Source organism: Salvelinus alpinus, chromosome 31, assembly GCF_045679555.1.
Source record: "Salvelinus alpinus chromosome 31, SLU_Salpinus.1, whole genome shotgun sequence".
Classification (NCBI taxonomy): domain Eukaryota; kingdom Metazoa; phylum Chordata; class Actinopteri; order Salmoniformes; family Salmonidae; genus Salvelinus; species Salvelinus alpinus.
The window spans coordinates 33,767,624-33,792,852 of NC_092116.1; the positions used below are offsets into that span (position 1 = coordinate 33,767,624).

General features: G+C 42.7%; 1 protein-coding gene across 1 annotated transcript in view; it reads right to left on the minus strand.

The window, feature by feature from the left end:
- LOC139561527 (equistatin-like) overlaps nt 1–24,932 on the minus strand; it is a 58,310-nt gene extending 33,378 nt beyond the window's left edge. The window contains exons 1-3 of the mRNA XM_071378726.1: nt 24,845–24,932; nt 22,939–23,002; nt 22,160–22,291 (exon numbers count right to left, since the gene is read on the minus strand). Of these exons, the coding sequence (XP_071234827.1) occupies nt 22,160–22,291; nt 22,939–22,990 (184 nt within the window). The 5' untranslated portion in view covers nt 22,991–23,002; nt 24,845–24,932. The remainder of the gene's footprint in view (nt 1–22,159; nt 22,292–22,938; nt 23,003–24,844) is intronic.
- Between the last annotated feature and the right edge of the window lie 297 nt (nt 24,933–25,229).

Genomic DNA, 25,229 nt, shown 5'->3' on the forward strand with positions numbered 1-25,229 from the left:
TGTTATGTTCTCCTGTCTCTTAGTGAATCCTGAACATGGTGTTATATTCTCCTGTCTCTTAGTGAATCCTGACCAGTGGTGTTATGTTCTCCTGTCTCTTAGTGAATCCTGACCAGTGGTGTTATGTTCTCCTGTCTCTTAGTGAATCCTGACCAGTGGTGTTATGTTCTCCTGTCTCTTAGTGAATCCTGACCAGTGGTGTTATGTTCTCCTGTCTCTTAGTGAATCCTGACCAGTGGTGTTATGTTCTCCTGTCTCTTAGTGAATCCTGACCAGTGGTGTTATGTTCTCCTGTCTCTTAGTGAATCCTGACCAGTGGTGTTATATTCTCCTGTCTCTTAGTGAATCCTGACCAGTGGTGTTATGTTCTCCTGTCTCTTAGTGAATCCTGACCAGTGGTGTTATGTTCTCCTGTCTCTTAGTGAATCCTGACCAGTGGTGTTATGTTCTCGTGTCTCTTAGTGAATCCTGACCAGTGGTGTTATGTTCTCCTGTCTCTTAGTGAATCCTGACCAGTGGTGTTATGTTCTCCTGTCTCTTAGTGAATCCTGACCAGTGGTGTTATGTTCTCCTGTCTCTTAGTGAATCCTGACCAGTGGTGTTATGTTCTCCTGTCTCTTAGTGAATCCTGACCAGTGGTGTTATATTCTCCTGTCTCTTAGTGAATCCTGACCAGTGGTGTTATGTTCTCCTGTCTCTTAGTGAATCCTGAACATGGTGTTATATTCTCCTGTCTCTTAGTGAATCCTGACCAGTGGTGTTATGTTCTCCTGTCTCTTAGTGAATCCTGACCAGTGGTGTTATGTTCTCCTGTCTCTTAGTGAATCCTGACCAGTGGTGTTATGTTCTCCTCTCTCTTAGTGAATCCTGACCAGTGGTGTTATGTTCTCCTGTCTCTTAGTGAATCCTGACCAGTGGTGTTATGTTCTCCTGTCTCTTAGTGAATCCTGAACATGGTGTTATATTCTCCTGTCTCTTAGTGAATCCTGACCAGTGGTGTTATGTTCTCCTGTCTCTTAGTGAATCCTGACCAGTGGTGTTATGTTCTCCTGTCTCTTAGTGAATCCTGACCAGTGGTGTTATGTTCTCCTGTCTCTTAGTGAATCCTGACCAGTGGTGTTATGTTCTCCTGTCTCTTAGTGAATCCTGACCAGTGGTGTTATGTTCTCCTGTCTCTTAGTGAATCCTGACCAGTGGTGTTATGCTCTCCTGTCTCTTAGTGAATCCTGACCAGTGGTGTTATGTTCTCCTGTCTCTTAGTGAATCCTGACCAGTGGTGTTATGTTCTCCTGTCTCTTAGTGAATCCTGACCAGTGGTGTTATGTTCTCCTGTCTCTTAGTGAATCCTGACCAGTGGTGTTATGTTTTCCTGTCTCTTAGTGAATCCTGACCAGTGGTGTTATGTTCTCCTGTCTCTTAGTGAATCCTGACCCGTGGTGTTATGTTCTCCTGTCTCTTAGTGAATCCTGACCAGTGGTGTTATGTTCTCCTGTCTCTTAGTGAATCCTGACCAGTGGTGTTATGTTCTCCTGTCTCTTAGTGAATCCTGACCAGTGGTGTTATGTTCTCCTGTCTCTTAGTGAATCCTGACCAGTGGTGTTATATTCTCCTGTCTCTTAGTGAATCCTGACCAGTGGTGTTATGTTCTCCTGTCTCTTAGTGAATCCTGACCAGTGGTGTTATATTCTCCTGTCTCTTAGTGAATCCTGACCAGTGGTGTTATGTTCTCCTGTCTCTTAGTGAATCCTGACCAGTGGTGTTATGTTCTCCTGTCTCTTAGTGAATCCTGACCAGTGGTGTTATGTTCTCCTGTCTCTTAGTGAATCCTGACCAGTGGTGTTATGTTCTCCTGTCTCTTAGTGAATCCTGACCAGTGGTGTTATGTTCTCCTGTCTCTTAGTGAATCCTGACCAGTGGTGTTATGTTCTCCTGTCTCTTAGTGAATCCTGACCAGTGGTGTTATGTTCTCCTGTCTCTTAGTGAATCCTGACCAGTGGTGTTATGTTCTCCTGTCTCTTAGTGAATCCTGACCAGTGGTGTTATGTTCTCCTGTCTCTTAGTGAATCCTGACCAGTGGTGTTATGTTCTCCTGTCTCTTAGTGAATCCTGACCAGTGGTGGTATGTTCTCCTGTCTCTTAGTGAATCCTGACCAGTGGTGTTATGTTCTCCTGTCTCTTAGTGAATCCTGACCAGTGGTGTTATGTTCTCCTGTCTCTTAGTGAATCCTGACCAGTGGTGTTATATTCTCCTGTCTCTTAGTGAATCCTGACCAGTGGTGTTATGTTCTCCTGTCTCTTAGTGAATCCTGACCATGGTGTTATGTTCTCCTGTCTCTTAGTGAATCCTGACCAGTGGTGTTATGTTCTCCTGTCTCTTAGTGAATCCTGACCAGTGGTGTTATGTTCTCCTGTCTCTTAGTGAATCCTGACCAGTGGTGTTATGTTATCCTGTCTCTTAGTGAATCCTGACCAGTGGTGTTATATTCTCCTGTCTCTTAGTGAATCCTGACCAGTGGTGTTATGTTCTCCTGTCTCTTAGTGAATCCTGACCAGTGGTGTTATGTTCTCCTGTCTCTTAGTGAATCCTGACCAGTGGTGTTATGTTCTCCTGTCTCTTAGTGAATCCTGACTAGTGGTGTTATATTCTCCTGTCTCTTAGTGAATCCTGACCAGTGGTGTTATGTTCTCCTGTCTCTTAGTGAATCCTGACCAGTGGTGTTATGTTCTCCTGTCTCTTAGTGAATCCTGACCAGTGGTGTTATGTTCTCCTGTCTCTTAGTGAATCCTGACCAGTGGTGTTATGTTCTCCTGTCTCTTAGTGAATCCTGACCAGTGGTGTTATGTTCTCCTGTCTCTTAGTGAATCCTGACCAGTGGTGTTATGTTCTCCTGTCTCTTAGTGAATCCTGACCAGTGGTGTTATGTTCTCCTGTCTCTTAGTGAATCCTGACCATGGTGTTATGTTCTCCTGTCTCTTAGTGAATCCTGACCAGTGGTGTTATATTCTCCTGTCTCTTAGTGAATCCTGACCAGTGGTGTTATGTTCTCCTGTCTCTTAGTGAATCCTGACCAGTGGTGTTATGTTCTCCTGTCTCTTAGTGAATCCTGACCAGTGGTGTTATGTTCTCCTGTCTCTTAGTGAATCCTGACCAGTGGTGTTATATTCTCCTGTCTCTTAGTGAATCCTGACCATGGTGTTATGTTCTCCTGTCTCTTAGTGAATCCTGACCAGTGGTGTTATGTTCTCCTGTCTCTTAGTGAATCCTGACCAGTGGTGTTATGTTCTCCTGTCTCTTAGTGAATCCTGACCATGGTGTTATGTTCTCCTGTCTCTTAGTGAATCCTGACCAGTGGTGTTATGTTCTCCTGTCTCTTAGTGAATCCTGACCATGGTGTTATGTTCTCCTGTCTCTTAGTGAATCCTGACCATGGTGTTATGTTCTCCTGTCTCTTAGTGAATCCTGACCAGTGGTGTTATTTTCTCCTGTCTCTTAGTGAATCCTGACCAGTGGTGTTATGTTCTCCTGTCTCTTAGTGAATCCTGACCAGTGGTGTTATGTTCTCCTGTCTCTTAGTGAATCCTGACCAGTGGTGTTATGTTCTCCTGTCTCTTAGTGAATCCTGACCAGTGGTGTTATGTTCTCCTGTCTCTTAGTGAATCCTGACCAGTGGTGTTATGTTCTCCTGTCTCTTAGTGAATCCTGACCAGTGGTGTTATGTTCTCCTGTCTCTTAGTGAATCCTGACCAGTGGTGTTATGTTCTCCTGTCTCTTAGTGAATCCTGACCATGGTGCTATGTTCTCCTGTCTCTTAGTGAATCCTGACCAGTGGTGTTATATTCTCCTGTCTCTTAGTGAATCCTGACCAGTGGTGTTATATTCTCCTGTCTCTTAGTGAATCCTGACCAGTGGTGTTATATTCTCCTGTCTCTTAGTGAATCCTGACCAGTGGTGTTATATTCTCCTGTCTCTTAGTGAATCCTGACCAGTGGTGTTATTTTCTCCTGTCTCTTAGTGAATCCTGACCAGTGGTGTTATATTCTCCTGTCTCTTAGTGAATCCTGACCAGTGGTGTTATGTTCTCCTGTCTCTTAGTGAATCCTGACCAGTGGTGTTATGTTCTCCTGTCTCTTAGTTAATCCTGACCATGGTGTTATGTTCTCCTGTCTCTTAGTGAATCCTGACCATGGTGTTATGTTCTCCTGTCTCTTAGTGAATCCTGACCAGTGGTGTTATGTTCTCCTGTCTCTTAGTGAATCCTGACCAGTGGTGTTATGTTCTCCTGTCTCTTAGTGAATCCTGACCAGTGGTGTTATGTTCTCCTGTCTCTTAGTGAATCCTGACCAGTGGTGTTATATTCTCCTGTCTCTTAGTGAATCCTGACCAGTGGTGTTATATTCTCCTGTCTCTTAGTGAATCCTGACCAGTGGTGTTATGTTCTCCTGTCTCTTAGTGAATCCTGACCTGTGGTGTTATGTTCTCCTGTCTCTTAGTGAATCCTGACCAGTGGTGTTATGTTCTCCTGTCTCTTAGTGAATCCTGACCAGTGGTGTTATGTTCTCCTGTCTCTTAGTGAATCCTGACCAGTGGTGTTATCTTCTACTGTCTCTTAGTGAATCCTGACCAGTGGTGTTATGTTCTCCTGTCTCTTAGTGAATCCTGACCAGTGGTGTTATGTTCTCCTGTCTCTTGGTGAATCCTGACCATGGTGTTATGTTCTCCTGTCTCTTAGTGAATCCTGACCAGTGGTGTTAAGTTCTCCTGTCTCTTAGTGAATCCTGACCAGTGGTGTTATGTTCTCCTGTCTCTTAGTGAATCCTGACCAGTGGTGTTATATTCTCCTGTCTCTTAGTGAATCCTGACCATGGTGTTATATTCTCCTGTCTCTTAGTGAATCCTGACCAGTGGTGTTATGTTCTCCTGTCTCTTAGTGAATCCTGACCATGGTGTTATATTATCCTGTCTCTTAGTGAATCCTGACCAGTGGTGTTATGTTATCCTGTCTCTTAGTGAATCCTGACCAGTGGTGTTATGTTATCCTGTCTCTTAGTGAATCCTGAACCTGGTGTTATGTTCTCCTGTCTCTTAGTGAATCCTGACCAGTGGTGTTATGTTCTCCTGTCTCTTAGTGAATCCTGACCAGTGGTGTTATGTTCTCCTGTCTCTTAGTGAATCCTGACCATGGTGTTATGTTCTCCTGTCTCTTAGTGAATCCTGACCAGTGGTGTTATATTCTCCTGTCTCTTAGTGAATCCTGACCATGGTGTTATGTTCTCCTGTCTCTTAGTGAATCTTGACCAGTGGTGTTATGTTCTCCTGTCTCTTAGTGAATCCTGACCAGTGGTGTTATGTTCTCCTGTCTCTTAGTGAATCCTGACCAGTGGTGTTATGTTCTCCTGTCTCTTAGTGAATCCTGACCAGTGGTGTTATGTTCTCCTGTCTCTTAGTGAATCCTGACCAGTGGTGTTATGTTCTCCTGTCTCTTAGTGAATCCTGACCAGTGGTGTTATCTTCTCCTGTCTCTTGGTGAATCCTGCCCAGTGGTGTTAAGTTCTCCTGTCTCTTAGTGAATCCTGACCAGTGGTGTTATGTTCTCCTGTCTCTTAGTGAATCCTGACCAGTGGTGTTATATTCTCCTGTCTCTTAGTGAATCCTGACCATGGTGTTATATTCTCCTGTCTCTTAGTGAATCCTGACCAGTGGTGTTATGTTCTCCTGTCTCTTAGTGAATCCTGACCATGGTGTTATATTATCCTGTCTCTTAGTGAATCCTGACCAGTGGTGTTATGTTATCCTGTCTCTTAGTGAATCCTGACCAGTGGTGTTATGTTATCCTGTCTCTTAGTGAATCCTGAACCTGGTGTTATGTTCTCCTGTCTCTTAGTGAATCCTGACCAGTGGTGTTATGTTCTCCTGTCTCTTAGTGAATCCTGACCAGTGGTGTTATGTTCTCCTGTCTCTTAGTGAATCCTGACCATGGTGTTATGTTCTCCTGTCTCTTAGTGAATCCTGACCAGTGGTGTTATATTCTCCTGTCTCTTAGTGAATCCTGACCATGGTGTTATGTTCTCCTGTCTCTTAGTGAATCTTGACCAGTGGTGTTATGTTCTCCTGTCTCTTAGTGAATCCTGACCAGTGGTGTTATGTTCTCCTGTCTCTTAGTGAATCCTGACCAGTGGTGTTATGTTCTCCTGTCTCTTAGTGAATCCTGACCATGGTGTTATGTTCTCCTGTCTCTTAGTGAATCCTGACCAGTGGTGTTATGTTCTCCTGTCTCTTAGTGAATCCTGACCAGTGGTGTTATGTTCTCCTGTCTCTTAGTGAATCCTGACCAGTGGTGTTATGTTATCCTGTCTCTTAGTGAATCCTGACCATGGTGTTATGTTCTCCTGTCTCTTAGTGAATCCTGACCAGTGGTGTTATGTTCTCCTGTCTCTTAGTGAATCCTGACCAGTGGTGTTATATTCTCCTGTCTCTTAGTGAATCCTGACCAGTGGTGTTATATTCTCCTGTCTCTTAGTGAATCCTGACCAGTGGTGTTATATTCTCCTGTCTCTTAGTGAATCCTGACCAGTGGTGTTATGTTCTCCTGTCTCTTAGTGAATCCTGAACATGGTGTTATGTTCTCCTGTCTCTTAGTGAATCCTGACCAGTGGTGTTAAGTTCTCCTGTCTCTTAGTGAATCCTGACCAGTGGTGTTATGTTCTCCTGTCTCTTAGTGAATCCTGACCAGTGGTGTTATATTCTCCTGTCTCTTAGTGAATCCTGACCATGGTGTTATATTCTCCTGTCTCTTAGTGAATCCTGACCAGTGGTGTTATGTTCTCCTGTCTCTTAGTGAATCCTGACCATGGTGTTATATTATCCTGTCTCTTAGTGAATCCTGACCAGTGGTGTTATGTTATCCTGTCTCTTAGTGAATCCTGACCAGTGGTGTTATGTTATCCTGTCTCTTAGTGAATCCTGAACCTGGTGTTATGTTCTCCTGTCTCTTAGTGAATCCTGATTAGTGGTGTTATGTTCTCCTGTCTCTTAGTGAATCCTGACCAGTGGTGTTATGTTCTCCTGTCTCTTAGTGAATCCTGACCATGGTGTTATGTTCTCCTGTCTCTTAGTGAATCCTGACCAGTGGTGTTATATTCTCCTGTCTCTTAGTGAATCCTGACCATGGTGTTATGTTCTCCTGTCTCTTAGTGAATCTTGACCAGTGGTGTTATGTTCTCCTGTCTCTTAGTGAATCCTGACCAGTGGTGTTATGTTCTCCTGTCTCTTAGTGAATCCTGACCAGTGGTGTTATGTTCTCCTGTCTCTTAGTGAATCCTGACCAGTGGTGTTATGTTCTCCTGTCTCTTAGTGAATCCTGCCCAGTGGTGTTAAGTTCTCCTGTCTCTTAGTGAATCCTGACCAGTGGTGTTATGTTCTCCTGTCTCTTAGTGAATCCTGACCAGTGGTGTTATATTCTCCTGTCTCTTAGTGAATCCTGACCAGTGGTGTTATATTCTCCTGTCTCTTAGTGAATCCTGACCAGTGGTGTTATGTTCTCCTGTCTCTTAGTGAATCCTGACCATGGTGTTATATTATCCTGTCTCTTAGTGAATCCTGACCAGTGGTGTTATGTTATCCTGTCTCTTAGTGAATCCTGACCAGTGGTGTTATGTTATCCTGTCTCTTAGTGAATCCTGAACCTGGTGTTATGTTCTCCTGTCTCTTAGTGAATCCTGACCAGTGGTGTTATGTTCTCCTGTCTCTTAGTGAATCCTGACCAGTGGTGTTATGTTCTCCTGTCTCTTAGTGAATCCTGACCATGGTGTTATGTTCTCCTGTCTCTTAGTGAATCCTGACCAGTGGTGTTATATTCTCCTGTCTCTTAGTGAATCCTGACCATGGTGTTATGTTCTCCTGTCTCTTAGTGAATCTTGACCAGTGGTGTTATGTTCTCCTGTCTCTTAGTGAATCCTGACCAGTGGTGTTATGTTCTCCTGTCTCTTAGTGAATCCTGACCAGTGGTGTTATGTTCTCCTGTCTCTTAGTGAATCCTGACCATGGTGTTATGTTCTCCTGTCTCTTAGTGAATCCTGACCAGTGGTGTTATGTTCTCCTGTCTCTTAGTGAATCCTGACCAGTGGTGTTATGTTCTCCTGTCTCTTAGTGAATCCTGACCAGTGGTGTTATGTTATCCTGTCTCTTAGTGAATCCTGACCATGGTGTTATGTTCTCCTGTCTCTTAGTGAATCCTGACCAGTGGTGTTATGTTCTCCTGTCTCTTAGTGAATCCTGACCAGTGGTGTTATATTCTCCTGTCTCTTAGTGAATCCTGACCAGTGGTGTTATATTCTCCTGTCTCTTAGTGAATCCTGACCAGTGGTGTTATATTCTCCTGTCTCTTAGTGAATCCTGACCAGTGGTGTTATGTTCTCCTGTCTCTTAGTGAATCCTGAACATGGTGTTATGTTCTCCTGTCTCTTAGTGAATCCTGACCATGGTGTTATGTTCTCCTCCCTCTTAGTGAATCCTGACCAGTGGTGTTATGTTCTCCTCCTGATTGACCTTTAGCAGCATCTTCACCACTCTCTCAAACGGCTAACTCCACCCTCTCGCGGAACAGGCCGAGAAACAAACTACACCAGCTCGCAGTCAACTCAGTGTATTTGAGAGATGCCGGAGAAAAGGCAATTTTAAAACCGTCCTGAAACTGCTGCATAGTCTACAGATATCCCTCAAACAAACAAAAAACGACTCTAATAGAATGAGTGGTAAAAATTAGCTTATAGAGAGTGTTTAATTTGTAAATCAGGAGGTCCCTGAACACACAGATAGTAGGCCTAGTAGCCTAATATCTATGGTGGTGAAATGGACAGCATTTTAGACTTCACTGCAGTGTCATGACGTGGCCCTCTTTGGGGATAGCGAGTACCATCCCCTTGTCTCTGCACCATCTCTCTCTCTCACCACCTCTCTCTTCCCCCTACACCCAGGCTCTGTTATCGCAGGTCATACATTCCTAGAGGAGTCTCTCTCCTCAGGGCCATGCTGTATAGACAGAGAGGTTTCACAGGAGAACAAAGGAACCTCTTCTCCATCATAGAACTGGGGGAACTGAACAATGTCCATGTTTTGGAGAATGTGTACACGGTCGGGGGAGAACACGGCAAAACTCCCGAAAAATTTTCAGTAATCTGATGAAACTATATTGAAAAAACATACTTTACGATGATATGGTCACATGTATCAAATAAAATCAAAGCCGGAGATATTAGTCGACTATAACGGCAGCTAAACAGAAGGCAAATCCATGTCTCCCTGCGCGCTCTCCAGAAAACCGGAAATGAGGGACACGTCATACAAAGAGCTTGTATTCCACCTCAGACCAAGATAAACACGAAATTTCTTCTCTCACCGCCTCTTGACATCCAGGGGAAGGTGTATGAAGTGCACGTATACTCTTACGTATCATGCCCATGTATAGGCAGGAAGTAGAACAGAGCATCGATTTCAGACTTTCCACTTCCTGGTCAGGAAGTTTGTGCCAAATGAGTTCTGTTTGACTCACAGATATAATTCAAACGGTTTTAGAAACTAGAGAGTGTTTTCTATCCAATAGTAATAATAATATGCATATTGTACGAGCAAGAATTGAGTACGAGGCCGTTTGAAATGGGCACCTTTAATCAGAGCTACTCAATACTGCCCCTGCAGCCATAAAAAGTTATACATAAATCTTCAATAATGTTTCAACCGGAGAATTCCTTTGTCTTTAGAAATGCATTGGAACGCAGCTAACTCTCACGGGAGCGCGCCTGAGTGAGCTCATGGCCTTCTGGCAGACCCCTTACTCAATCAGCTCTTATTCTCTCTTCCTTCACAGTAGAAGCCTGAAACAAGGTTCTAAAGACTGTTGACATCTAGTGGATGCCTTAGGAAGTGCAATCAGACCAAATTTCCACTGTATATTGGATAGGCAAAGACTTGAAAACCTACAAACCTCAGATTTCCCACTTCCTGGTTGGATTCTTTCTCAGGTTTTTGCCTGCCAAATGAGTTATGTTATACTCACAGACATCATTCAAACAGTTTTAGAAACTTCAAAGTGTTTTCTATCCAAATCTACTAATAATATAATTCATATTCTAGCTTCTGGGCCTGAGTAGCAGGCAGTTTACTCTGGGCACCTCTGGGCACCTTATTCATCCAAGCTACTCAATACTGCCCCCAGCCATAAGAAGTTATTAACTGACTTGCCTAGTAAAATGTAGGTTATCAATGACCAGCTGATATAGGTATTACCGTGATGTCGGATCAAGAAACAAAAGCATTTCACCCGCTAAACAGATGTGACCAGATTTGATAGCCCACCCTCTTTTCCCTATGTCAATCACGTTTTTAGAAGGCTTGCTGACAATTTGTGATGAAATGCAGGGGGGGGGGGGGGAATCAGAGCCTCTGCCACCTGAAAAGGTCTATGCACAGTCTGTATCTGACACCTTAGAAGGCTGAGCTGATAAGTCTCTCGTGTGTTTTCATACAATACATGCAACACTTCGGTGAAGTCTAAATGTGACTCACTCTACGTCAGCCATTAAAATAATATTGTATGATTCTTGATAGTGTATTTGCTGCCATTTGTATTTGACAAGTTCCAGGTAGAACATACAGGAATCTGATTAGATTCTTATACTATACATCTTTTCCATGTTGAAGTCCCCCCCCTCCCCCCAACATACAGATCTAGAATCAGCTTCCTCTCCCCCAATCCTAACCTTAACCATTAGTGGGGGAAATGCAAAACTGACCCCAGATCAGCATCTATGGGTAACGTCACTATATACCGCCTGTCTTGCCACTGTTCCCTGGGCTCCGAAGACATGGATGTCAATTATGGCAGCCCCCCGCTCTCTGATTCAGAGGGGTTGGTTAAATGCAGGAAGACACATTTCAGTTGAATGACTAGGTTGTAACACTGACTAGGTATCCCCCTTTCCCTTTCCCTTTCCCAGTCATGTCAAGGTTTTCAGGGTTCTTTGCCTTCTCTCTGCTTCCATCTAGTGGTTGTTGTGAACAGCATCGGTTTGTGAAAAAACAATCAAATCACTCACACAGACAAAGTCTTGAATCAATGCTTTATTTCTGTGTCACGTTTGTACCAAGAAAACAAGGGTTGAAGGTCAAGGTCAACAAGGAAGTGATGTCATCAGTGGTGGACGACCCTGGTCCTGTGCAGAGTTTAGAGCCATCCCAGCACTAACTAACAGACTGGCTACAGCTGATCAACTAATCATCAAACCTTGACTATAGCTGTTAACGGGTATGTTAGTGCTGGGTTGGAACTAATCCCTGCACCCCCTGTGGGTCCCATGGACCAGGATTAAGAGGAGTGATCGTAACCATTATATATATATATATTACATAGGCTTGTCTCCCAAATGGCACCCTATATAGTGCACAACTTTTGACATAGGGCTCTGGTCAACGGTAGTGCACTACGTAGGGTATAGGTCAACACTAGTGCACTACGGAGGGGATAGGGTGCTATCTAAGGGGCAGACAGAGTAGAACCTAAAGACTGAGAAAGTGACCTACTATATCGTATAGGTCAACCCACTTCTCAGCTGTCCATCTTTGATTTCCACCAATCAGAGTTGATGTCAGAGTGATTAGAAGGACAATAGAGTGCTGAGTACCGAACGCTTTTCAGAAGACAATGTCGAGGTCCCCCGCGCGCCGTCGAAGACAAAGAAATCCCTGACCTGTCACTCCAAAAGCTCTTGTTCGGCCTCAGATCAAGATAGACACCCCATTCCAACTTCCACTGCCTGTTGACATCTAGTGGAAGGCGTATGAAGTGCATACATATCGATAAATAAAAGCCAGTTGAATAGGCAGGCCCTGAAACAGAGCCTCGTTTTCAGATTTTTCACTTCCTGTATGGAAGTTTGCTGCCAAATGAGTTCTGTTTCACTCACAGATATAATTCAAACCGTTTTAGAAACTTCAGAGTGTTTTCTATCCAATAGTAATAATAATATGCATATTGTATGATCTAGAACAGAGTACGAGGCCGTTTAATTTGGGCACGATTTTTTCCAAAGTGAAAACAGCGCCCCCCTATTGACAAGAAGTTTTAAGACGGAGATAAACTAGTATCTTTAAAAGAATGTTTTAAAAAAAAATTGTTGCGATGGTCAATATTTGGTTGAGAGTCCAGAAGATAAATTCTCAGCGAGGCTGGCCGACTGACTAATAGATGAAATGTGTTTGTTAATTGCTTGGCTATTATTGTAGATAATATTTTTCTAAACTGACTTGCCTAGTTAAATAAATACTTTCTTCTCTAGAGGCACTGTGTGTCCCTTGGTGATCAACTGGTGTCTGTACCCAACGTTGTGAAGTACCTTGGCGCAAACCTGGCATCTGTGCACAGCTCCGAGGAGGATCAGTTTCTACAGGCGTTGGTCTTGCTGAAGACTGTTCGTTTCCCTCCTACCTGGATTGGCGGATTTTATTCTGTTAAGGTGGGACCATTAAACGTACGGTGTTATATGGCCATTATTGCAAGGAACTCTGTTCCATCATCTTTCGCAAGTGAAAAGCAAACCTTGTTAAAAATGTGAGGTTTGGCATGTAGGCTACCTGTAATTTGTTTATATAGTTCTGTCTGAGTTGTGTGATGTTCTAATGTGATTTTGTGTGGACCCCAGGAAGAGTAGCTGCTTTTTTTTAACAGATACTCAAATGGGTTCCTAATAAAATGTCAAGATTACCCAGGTGACAGGTAGCCTCGCCGTTAAGACCATGGGGCCATTAAAGGCAAGGTTGGTAGTTTGAATCCCAGAGCTCACAGCGTGAAATCTGACGTGCCCTTGAGCAACACCCTTAACCCTAAATGATCCTGTAAGTCATTCTAGATGAATCTACTAAATTACTTTAATGCATTTAACTGTCAACTTCAGTAGGAGGCTTTTATACACATGTAAAACGGTTCTAGTTAAGTATAAATGCGATCGAAGTAATATATTCCAGGCAGTCTGCTTGTAAGCATGTGTATGGGGTTTCTAGCTTCAAGTTGTAGACCAGTTATGGTCTTTGAAATGCATTGGGATGATTGAAAATGTGAGGAGTAGGCTCCACGTTCTTTACACAAGCATCAGTCGGTGTGTTGTGGTAGCTTAGTTTCAGGTCGTCGAAGAAAGACTACATTAAGTTTATTCTGAAACCCCACTTTTCCCCCCTCAGGACAGGCGGTGGTTCTGGAGCGATGGCTCCAACTTTGATCACCAGAACTGGGCAAAAGGAAGGCCTGACTCTGCTGGTGTCAGAGACACTTGTATTCATATCAACTTTGGAGGTACAGTAAGCCCAGTATCATTCACTGAGTCATCAAATTAAACTTTAAATAGTTAAATGACCTAGAATAATCTCTCATGTAGACCTTCCTACTGTAGTCTGTGTACAGCTGAATATTTCGGTTGTGTTTCGTCTTCAGGGGAACACCGCTGGAACAATGAATTATGTGTAATGAGCTTGCCCTCGGTGTGCTCCCTGAGACTCCTGCCTCTTCGTCAGACTATGCATTAAAAGCAGCAATGCTATTCCGTAGTTCTGCATCAATACTTCATGGTAACGTCATACTTTGTTGCTGTTAAATGAAGTCTCATTTACTACACAAATATTGAGGAATTGTTTGCAGCCAATAAAATGTGTACACTATTTTGTCTCATGAGTTATTGAACATGAATGATACGTTGTAGTTAGTATTCTTTCTTACTGGTCCCCTGTGGGACTCAAACCCACAACCCTGATGTTGGAAGTGCCATGTTCGACTGTGTCACCAGGACATAACTGTCATTGTGCTTAACTTTTTGTAAATGTTTACCTGCAAAATGACGCAGTATGTTTAGGATACTGAAGGTTCAAAATACATGTTTAACCTGTCATGAAGGTTATTTTGTTTAAATGTTTGTTTCTTAAGTTGCGTTTTAAAGAACAATGTCATTATACCTGTCCTTTGTCACCACTCTAAAAATAGGTGGTTTTTATTCACATAGGCAAGTCCACTTGTTTACAATGACAACCTACTCTGGATGGCGCTAGGCTGATTGTGCGCTTCCTTTTGGGACTCAATCACGGCTGAATGTGCCACAGCCTGGATTTGAACCAGGTACTGTAGCGACTCTTGCACTGAGATGCAGTGCCTTTTACTGCTGTGCCACTCAGTCACAGGTTCCTGGAGTATCTTTTAGGGTTTCTTAAAATTGTAACTAGGGGGAACCCCTATGTTCAGAGAACCCCTTGTAAGTGATCCTTGAAGAAAAAATTAAATCATGAGGTGAAATGCCAGAGGAGCTTCAAGTCCAATGTTTTATATCTGGGGTGTTGATGTTCTCTATCCGTAGCCAGAATGCTCACCATGCACTGCAACATCAAACACGAATCCAGTTACATTCATCAGTCGTGTAGGGAGGTTGAAGTCTGAACATTTTTATTATACAGATGAACAAAACAAGGGCACGACAGAATTCATACCTCGGTGAATGACTTTTGCTAAAAGTTCTCATACCTTGTCCATAATGTAGAGTCCTATAGGGTATTAACCTTTCTAGGACACACGTTTCCCCCCACAACATTCCGCTGAAAAGGCAGCGCGCGAAATTAAAAAATATTTTTTAGAAAATATTTTCACACCTTAACAAGTCCAATACAGCAAATGAAAGAAACATCTTGTTAATATACCCATGGTGTCTGATAATAAAAAATGTACAGCGAGATCAACATTTATGCTAGATCACCAAATCCAAAAAACACACAGCCATTTTTCCCAGCCAAAGATAGTCAAAGCCGAAATAGAGAAAATGAATCACTAATCTTCATCAGATGACACTCATAGGACATGTTAAACAATACATTTGTTTTGTTCGATAATGTGCATATTTATATCCACAAATCTCGGTTTACATTGGCGCTATGTTCAGAAATGCCTCCAAAATATCCGGAGTAATTAGAGCCACGTCAAATAACAAATATTCAAACTTTGATGAAAGATACATGTTTTACATATAATTAAAAATACACTTGTTCTTAATGCAACAGCTGTCAGATTTTTAAAAAACTTTAGGAAAAAGCTTACCATGCAATAATCTGAGACGGTGCTCAGAAATACACAACATTTCTCCGCCATGTTGGAGTCAACAAATTACATAAATATTCCCCTTGATCTTTCATCAGAATGCAGTGCCAGGAATCCTAGTTCCACAAATCGTTGATTTGTTTGATAATGTCCATTACTAGTGTCCAATTAGCTACTTTTGCTAGCACGTTTAGTTCACATGTCCAAACTCTTGCGACGGTCCAGTTGAACTCGGACGAAAACTTAAAAAAGTTATATTCCAGGTCGAATAAACTGGTCAAATTAAGTAGAGAATCAATCTTCAGGATGTTATATATCTCCAATAACGTTCCAACCGGAGCGTTCGTTTTTGTCTACAGAGCAATGGAACACATGGCCATATCATGACTAGTGCGCGTGACCAGGAACTAGCATTCTGCCAGACCACTGACTCAAATAGCTGCCATCTGGCCCCACATCACACTAGAGGCTTCCTTCCACGTTCTACTGACTGTTGACATCTAGTGGAAGGCGTAGGAAGTGCCGTCAGATCCATATCTTACTGGGATGTGAATAGACAATGAGTTTAACATCAACCAGCCCCAGAATTTCCACTTCCTGTTTGGAATTTTGCCTGCCATATGAGTTCTGTTATAATCACAGACATAATTCAAACAGTTTTAGAAACTTCAGAGTGTTTTCTATCCAATAGTAATAATACTATGCATATATTAGCATCTGGGACAGAGTAGGAGGCAGTTCACTATGGGCACACGATTCATCCAAAGTGAAAATGCTGCCCCTATCCCTAAAAAGTTAATTGAAGAGGTAAGGGAGGATGAATGTGCTCTGCATAACATACCAATACCAATTGACGTACCTCGTCTGTATACCTGCGGACACAAGTCTTCTGCACGCAATACAGCTAACCTTATCCATTGAATTGTGTCCATGTTCTGTTTAAGATTGACACAGGAAAAGATGGTATCAAACAATATTTGTCATACAAGGGACAAACCTCACCTTCATCATTCCATTTTTCAGTTAAGAGCCTGCTTCTACTGTCCTTATCTAAATGTTTGTTGGGCAGGTAGGTTCCTGTAAGGACCCCCACCAGCTAAGGAGGTTCAATGATGAACCCCACCTATCTTATTCAACTGTAATCATGCATCTGCAACAAAGATAGCTCAGATGTGCGAGTGCCTTCTGAATCCTAGTCCAAGTACACTCTAAAAATGTGGGGTTCAACGAGATCTAAGGTCCGCAGTTCTTTTTAGAACCTTACGGTTCTTGGCACTGAAAATGCCCCCCAAAAGGTTCTTCCAAGAACCCCATAGAAGGTGGAAAGATCTAAAAAAAATATATATCAGAAGACACTAATATGACCCCACCATCAATAGACACTAATATAACCCCACCATCAATACACTAATATGACCCCACCATCAATACACTAATATGACCCCACCATCAATACACTAATATGACCCCACCATCAATAGACACTAATATGACCCCACCATCAATACACTGATATGACCCCACCATCAATACACTGATATGACCCCACCATCAATACACTAATATGACCCCACCATTAATGACCCCACCATCAATAGACACTAATATGACCCCACCATCAATACACTAATATGACCCCACCATCAATACACTAATATGACCCCACCATCAATAGACACTAATATGACCCCACCATCAATACACTAATATGACCCCACCATCAATAGACACTAATATGACCCCACCATCAATACACTAATATGACCCCACCATCAATACACTAATATGACCCCACCATCAATACACTAATATGACCCCACCATCAATACACTAATATGACCCCACCATCAATACACTAATATGACCCCACCATCAATACACTAATATGACCCCACCATCAATAGACACTAATATGACCCCACCATCAATACACTAATATGACCCCACCATCAATAGACACTAATATGACCCCACCATCAATAGACACTAATATGACCCAACCATCAATAGATACTAATATGACCCCACCATCAATACACTAATATGACCCCACCATCAATAGACACTAATATAACCCCACCATCAATACACTAATATGACCCCACCATCAATACACTGATATGACCCCACCATCAATAGACACTAATATAACCCCACCATCAATAGACACTAATATAACCCCACCATCAATACACTAATATGACCCCACCATCAATAGACACTAATATAACCCCACCATCAATACACTAATATGACCCCACCATCAATAGACACTAATATAACCCCACCATCAATACACTAATATGACCCCACCATCAATACACTGATATGACCCCACTATCAATAGACACTAATATAACCCCACCATCAATAGACACTAATATGACCCCACCATCAATAGACACTAATATAACCCCACCATCAATACACTAATATAACCCCACCATCAATACACTAATATGACCCCACCATCAATACACTAATATAACCCCACCATCAATACACTAATATAACCCCACCATCAATAGACACTGATATGACCCCACCATCAATACTCTAATATGACCCCACCATCAATAGACACTAATATGACCCCACCATCAATACACTGATATGACCCCACCATCAATACACTAATATGACCCCACCATCAATACACTAATATGACCCCACCATCAATACACTAATATGACCCCACCATCAATACACTAATATGACCCCACCATCAATACACTAATATGACCCCACCATCAATACACTAATATGACCCCACCATCAATACACTAATATGACCCCACCATCAATACACTGATATGACCCCACCATCAATACACTAATATGACCCCACCATCAATACACTAATATGACCCCACCATCAATAGACACTAATATGACCCCACCATCAATAGACACTAATATGACCCCACCATCAATAGACTGATATGACCCCACCATCAATACACTAATATGACCCCACCATCAATACACTAATATGACCCCACCATCAATACACTAATATGACCCCACCATCAATACACTAATATGACCCCACCATCAATACACTAATATGACCCCACCATCAATACACTAATATGACCCCACCATCAATAGACACTAATATGACCCCACCATCAATACACTAATATGACCCCACCATCAATACACTAATATAACCCCACCATCAATACACTAATATGACCCCACCATCAATACACTAATATGACCCCACCATCAATACACTAATATGACCCCACCATCAATACACTAATATGACCCCACCATCAATACACTAATATAACCCCACCATCAATAGACACTAATATAACCCCACCATCAATACACTAATATAACCCCACCATCAATAGACACTAATATGACCCCACCATCAATACACTAATATGACCCCACCATCAATAGACACTAATATGACCCCACCATCAATACACTGATATGACCCCACCATCAATAGACACTAATATGACCCCACCATCAATACACTAATATGACCCCACCATCAATAGACACTAATATGACCCCACCATCAATAGACACTAATATGACCCCACCATCAATACACTAATATGACCCCACCATCAATACACTAATATGACCCCACCATCAATACACTAATATGACCCCACCATCAATAGACACTAATTTGACCCCACCATCAATACACTAATATGACCCCACCATCAATACACTAATTTGACCCCACCATCAATACACTGATATGACCCCACCATCAATAGACACTAATTTGACCCCACCATCAATACACTAATATGACCCCACCATCAATACACTAATTTGACCCCACCATCAATAGACACTAATATGACCCCACCATCAATAGACACTAATATGACCCCACCATCAATATACACTAATATGACCCCACCATCAATATACACTAATATGACCCCACCATCAATATACACTATGACCCCACCATCAATAGACACTAATATGACCCCACCATCAAAAGACAATATGGCGGTTGTTTTGCTTTACACACAAGCCTCAAAAGACTAGTCTGAAGGTAGACCAGTTTAAAAAATGAATAGACATATACAGTTTATTTGGTACACCCATCTAGTACTGGGTTGGACCCCCCCCCCCCCCCCCCCACCCTCATTTCCTCCAGAAAAGCCTGAATTCTTCAGGGCTTGGAAACATTGCTCAATTGGTATCAAGGGGCTTAACGTGTACCAGGGAAACATCATTACACCTCCGCCACCAGCCTGTAACGTTGACACCAGGTAGGTTGTGGCCGTGGACTGATGCAGCTTACGCCAAATCCTGACTCTGCCATCAGCATGACGCAACAGGAACTAGGATTCATCGGGCCAGGCGATGTTTTCCACTCCTCAATTGTCCATCTTGCATGATACCTGCCGTTCTCTTTCATCAACGAGCTGTTTTCACCATAAAGAACTACCACTGACTGGATGTTTTTTGTTTGTCGCACCATTCCCCTTGCTTACAGGTGTATAAAATCGAGCACGCAGCCATGCAATCTCCATAGACAAACAGTGGCAGGAGAATTGCCTTACAGAAGAGCTCAGTGACTTTCAATGTGGCACCATCATAGGAAGCCACCTTTTCAACAAGTCAGTTTGTAAATGTAAGTGCTGTTATTGTGAAGTGGAAAAGCCCAACAGCGGCTCAGCCATGAAGTGGTACTTCACACAAGCTCACAGATTTGGATCGTCGAGTGCTGAAGCGCGTTTCCACTGCTAAGTATAAATCGTATGTCCTTGGTTGCAACACTCACTACCGAGTTTAGAACTGCCTCTGGAAGCAACGTCAGCACAATAACTGTTCGTCGGGAGCTTAAGAAATGGGTTTGCATGGCCGAGCAGCCGCACACAACCCTAAGATCAGCATGCTCAATTGCAGGAGTCGACTGGAGCGGTGTGAAACTCACCGCAATTGGAGCAGTGGAAATGCGATCTCAGGAGTGATGAGTCACCATCTGGCAGTCCGACTGACGTATCTGGATTTGGCAGATGCCAGGAGAATGCGACCTGCCCGAATGCATAGTGCCAACTAAAGTTTGGTGGAGAAGGAATAAGGGTCTGGTGCTGTTGTTCTTGGTTTGGGCCCCTTAGTTCCAGTGAAGGGAAATCTTAATGCTACTGCGTACTATGACATTGTAGACGATTCTGTGCTTCCAATTTGTGGCATCAGTTTGGGGAAGGCCCTTTCCTGTTTCAGCATGACAATCCCCCCGTGCAGGTTTATACAGAAATGGTTTGATGAGATTGGTGTGGAAAAACTTGACTGGACTGCACAGAGCCCTGACCTCAACCCCATCGAATACTTTTGGGATAATTGGAACGCCAACTGTGAGCCAGGCCTAATCGCCTAAAATCAGTGCCCGACCGCTCTTATGCTGTTGTGGCATAATGGAAGCACGTCCACCACAGCAATGTTCCGACATCTAGTGCAGAGCCTTCACATAAGAGTGGAGGCTGTTATAGCAAAGGGGGGACCAACTCCATGATTTTGGAATGAAATGTTTGAGGCAGGTGCCCACATACTTTTGATCATGTGGTGTGCGTTTTAGTTATAAAATTAACTAGTTAGCAAATTATAGGCTGAACATTTACTTACCCCACTAAAGTTATTAATTTCACTTTTTGGATGTCCTGTTCAGAGGGCAATGATGTGAATCACCCATTCTAGCTAGCTAATGCTGTAGTGACCATGTTCAGGCAAGTTTCCTCCCTGCCTCCAAATATGGGTATGAACATGAAGTACCCTGAACATGAATAGATCATTCTGGCCCTAAAAGATCAGATGGCATCAACATGTAACAAAACCAGGAGATATGAATTATCTTTCATCAAGTCATCCTACAAGTTCTAATACAACATTTACTCATGTAAAGATGAAGAGCAAGTACTTTATTTTACAGGATGATATAATGCATGAAGCAAACAATGGAATGATTTAGTGAAATGTGAAGCTGTAGACTCAGTAAAGGGGTCTTTCATCCCTCTGTGGCCTGGAACAATTCTTCAGCCTCAGAGTAGCATGGTTCTGATTGTGGACTCTGCTGAACTCCTGTATGTATATTGGAATGACATTTCGATGTCTATGAAGGACCAAAGCTGCCATAACTACAATTAATATAGAGAAACCCACACAAAGGAAATACTGACAGATTTGATTCCACAGTCCAAGTCCTGCAGTCAGAGTTAGGATGTGAATATTTGTAAACTCTTTCAGTTGTGTTCCGTGGGTGTCACTGAGTAGGCTGATGCCCCATATCATGGACCCAAGATCCACAGGCATTAGGAAGGCCTTGCCTGTGCACGTGACTAAACCCCACAACCCCCTTCTCAGCTGTCAATCTTTCTGATTTCCACCAATCAGAGTTGATGTCAGAATGATTAGAGGGACAATAGAGTGCTGAGTACCAGGCAGTTAACAAGTGTGGTAGACTACTAATGACCATCACCAGCATCAGAGCTTGGAGAAGCCTAATTACTACATGGTCACGTGGAATTTAACTGCCTTCATGTCCTGTAACTGCCGGTGTGGTGGTAATACAGTCACCATAACAGTCCTACTCCTTCCTCCATTTCCCAGAAATGAACTGGTTCATATACATTGTTCAGCATATCACACCAACAATGAAGTAAGTAAAACAACAGTTTAATATCTGGGTTCCTTCATGTATTTATTTGAATGGAATGTGACTCAGTTCCTGTAGTACAGTAAAGGCAACTGTCAGTCTTCTACATCTTACTTCCAACACCTTTCATCTACAATTAGAAAACAAAAAATACACATCAATAACCAGCTGCAAAGAAGTAACATTTAGTGAAAGAGTATGTATATACACACACCTTGGTGGAACAGTTGATTGCAGTGCCTGGTGGAGTCTCCGTACCCTGGATCTTCTGTCCGGTACTTGTCACACACCAACAGTAACCAACCAGAAAGACATGTTGCATATACAATATATACACATTGAATTGTCACATTCAACTGAATTGATTATTTTGTGCGTGCGCGCCAGTGTTAACCTGTAGAGCCCCAACATTGCTCGGGGGTGTATTGTCCATTGCCGTCACATGTGGGGACGTAGGCTCCAATTGAGCCATTTAAAGCGGCACGTCTAGCAACCTCACAAGGGGTCTTGGGTCGTGTCATAGCATCTGGACATAGGTAACATACATTGTAATGTGGACATAACTGCAGAACAATATACAATTCATGACATACATTCTGGAATCTTGGGGTGTGTCCCATATGGGCTTTATTCAGAACTATTTTCCTGGCTAAATATTGAAGTTCTGCTACTTGTTTAAAAGGCCTGTGGAGTCAAATTCCAGTTTCTGTGTTTTGTAGAAGAGCTGATGAAACTAAGACTGGAAATTGTATCAGTGTTATTTCCTGATAGGTGCTAGACAATCCAACCATACATCCAGTTGAATGATCAAACCGTTCGTATCAGAATACCTCAGTCCAGCATCTAGACACCAATATACATCTCTGGAACTAGAGGAGTGGCAGGTAGCCTGCTGTTTGAGAGTTGGGCCAGTAGTTCAAATCAGTGAGCTGACTAGTTGATATATCCGTCTATGTGCCCTTCAGCAAGGCACAACCTTCATTTCTCCAGTGTCAAGGTTGATAATGGCTGACCTCTCAGAGGGTGTCCCATGGAGAACCGGTTATGAATAGAAACACATTTCCAAATCACACCTGCGTATTAATACCTACATGTGTGAAGTAGGACAGAGCAACACCAACAAATGTTTTTATTAAAATGTTGGTGAGTAGGTGTGAGGTATGTCACACTTACCTCCCAGAGCAAAAGCTGTGCTGACAAGCAGAAGGATGGTCAATATCGCCATGGTGATCGGCTCCTGAGAGAGAGAGAGAAAGAGTGAGATTAGTTGAGCATTTTAAATCTGGAATGGCTGTGGGTACTAGAGGAGAGGTTAAGGAAACACACTGTTAGGTACAAAACTTAAGTAACTGCCAAAGCAGCATTTTCTAAACCCAGTACTGAGGACCCCAAGAACCGAGTATGGGCAACACGGTGCTACTAGTCTTCTGCCAAAACCCAGTACTGAGGTAGTGGAATAGTGGTGAGGTTATAATGGGTCTAGGATCAGATAGGGCCAAGTAGTGGAATAGTGGTGAGGTTATAATGGGTCTAGGATCTCACACTAGCACGAGCGAGTGAGCGCACACACACACATACTAAATTCTCCAATTCAACCTCGGTGTATCCCCTGCGGGATGGTTGAGCTAACATGCGCTAATGTGATTAGCATGAGGTTGTAAGTAACAAGAACATTTACCAGGACATAGACATGTCTTATTCGGGCAGAAAGCTTAACTTCTTGTTAATCAAACTGCACTGTCCAATTTACAGTAGCTGTTACAGTGAAAAAATGCCATGCTATTGCTTGAGGAGAGTGTACATTTATCTACTTGAAAATGTATATATTGATCAATTAGGCACATATGGGCAGACTTTATACAACATTTTGAATAGAAATGCAAAACTTTGCACTTACACTGCTGGCATCTAGTAGCCAAAATCTAAATTCACCTAATACATTATGGCCCCTGTTTGCATGAGAATTGTCCATTCTAAATCAAAACAAATTTCACAGATTTAGTACATTTAAAGACAAGATTAAATCAAGAATAGTCTGATGGGTGACAATATTAGCCCATCAGTTGTGAATGATGCCCAGTGGAATTCAAGAAACAGCACATACCTTTTTTTGGGCCACTTTTTCAAATCATAGTGCCACACCTCATGTAGCTGAGCCCATAGGCCTATATGTTTTATTTTACCTTTATTTAACTAGGTAAGTCAGCTAAGAACAAATTCTTATTTTCAATGACGGTCTAGGAACAGTGGGTTCAGAGGCAGAACGACAGATTTGTACCTTGTCAGCTCGGGGATTCGATCTTGCAACCTTTCGGTTACTAGTCCAACACTCTAACCACTAGCCCCCCGACACATAAACTACTGCAGCATAAATCACATATACAAAACACAGGGCTGAAACCCATTCAAAAGAGCGAGGAGTACCTCGAATAAATACACAGGAGGAGACCCGAAAACACAAGCGCACAATGATACAACACGGGACGAGACCCGTAATCATCTATGCACAATACAAGTGGCACGAAAGCCAACACAACAGGGTACAGGTACACGACCAACGACCGACGGACATTGGAACAATAATCGATTGAGAACAAAGGGCACAAACATATAATTACTAATCAGGGGAGAATATGTGGACCAGGTGTGGGTAATGACACAGTTCAGTTCCTAAAGGCCGGTGACGTTGGCCTCCGAAACTGGTGCACGGAAAGAGCAACAGTACCGGAGGGATCCGTGACAGAGAGGTTAAGGAAACCCTGTGTAAGCTACAAAACCTATGCAACTGCTAAGGCAGCATTTTCCCAACTCGGTCCTGGTGATCCCAGGTATCATCTCTTCAACCACTTACAATAGATTCTCCTTGCACACAGGAACATGGATGCTTCCCAAATGGCTTCTTATCCCCTATGTAGTGCACTACTTTGGACCAGGGCCCACAGTGAACTAAATAGAGAATAGCTCAGGGCCACAAAGATAATATGGACCCTTGTCTAAAGTAGCTCACTACAAAGGGAATAGGAGGTCAGTTGGGACGCAGCCAGGTACAGTATTAGATGAACAGATGTTGAAATCTCACCTTCTGAAGTCTTCAGTTGTAGCTTCACTTCTTCAGAGATCTTCAAAGGTCTTCACTGGGTCTCTCTCTCTCTGTCCTGCCTGTGAGTTGAGTTCTACCTCTCCCTCAACTCCTATTTAAGGACCCGTCCAGTCAGACCCCTCCCTCTATTTTTCCTATATGTTAGCAAACAATTCAATTAAAACACGCCCATTCATAAGAATTTGTAAGATACTTATTTGCATAAATGGACAGAAACCAGTCTCAAAATCAATCAATCAATAGCGTTTATTCTCGAGAGTACTGATCATATTACAATTTACATCAGGTTATATAATAATAATGACGTGATAGGTTTTAAAATGTCCTTCCTCCTCTCGGATACAATGGCAATACTGTTCACAGC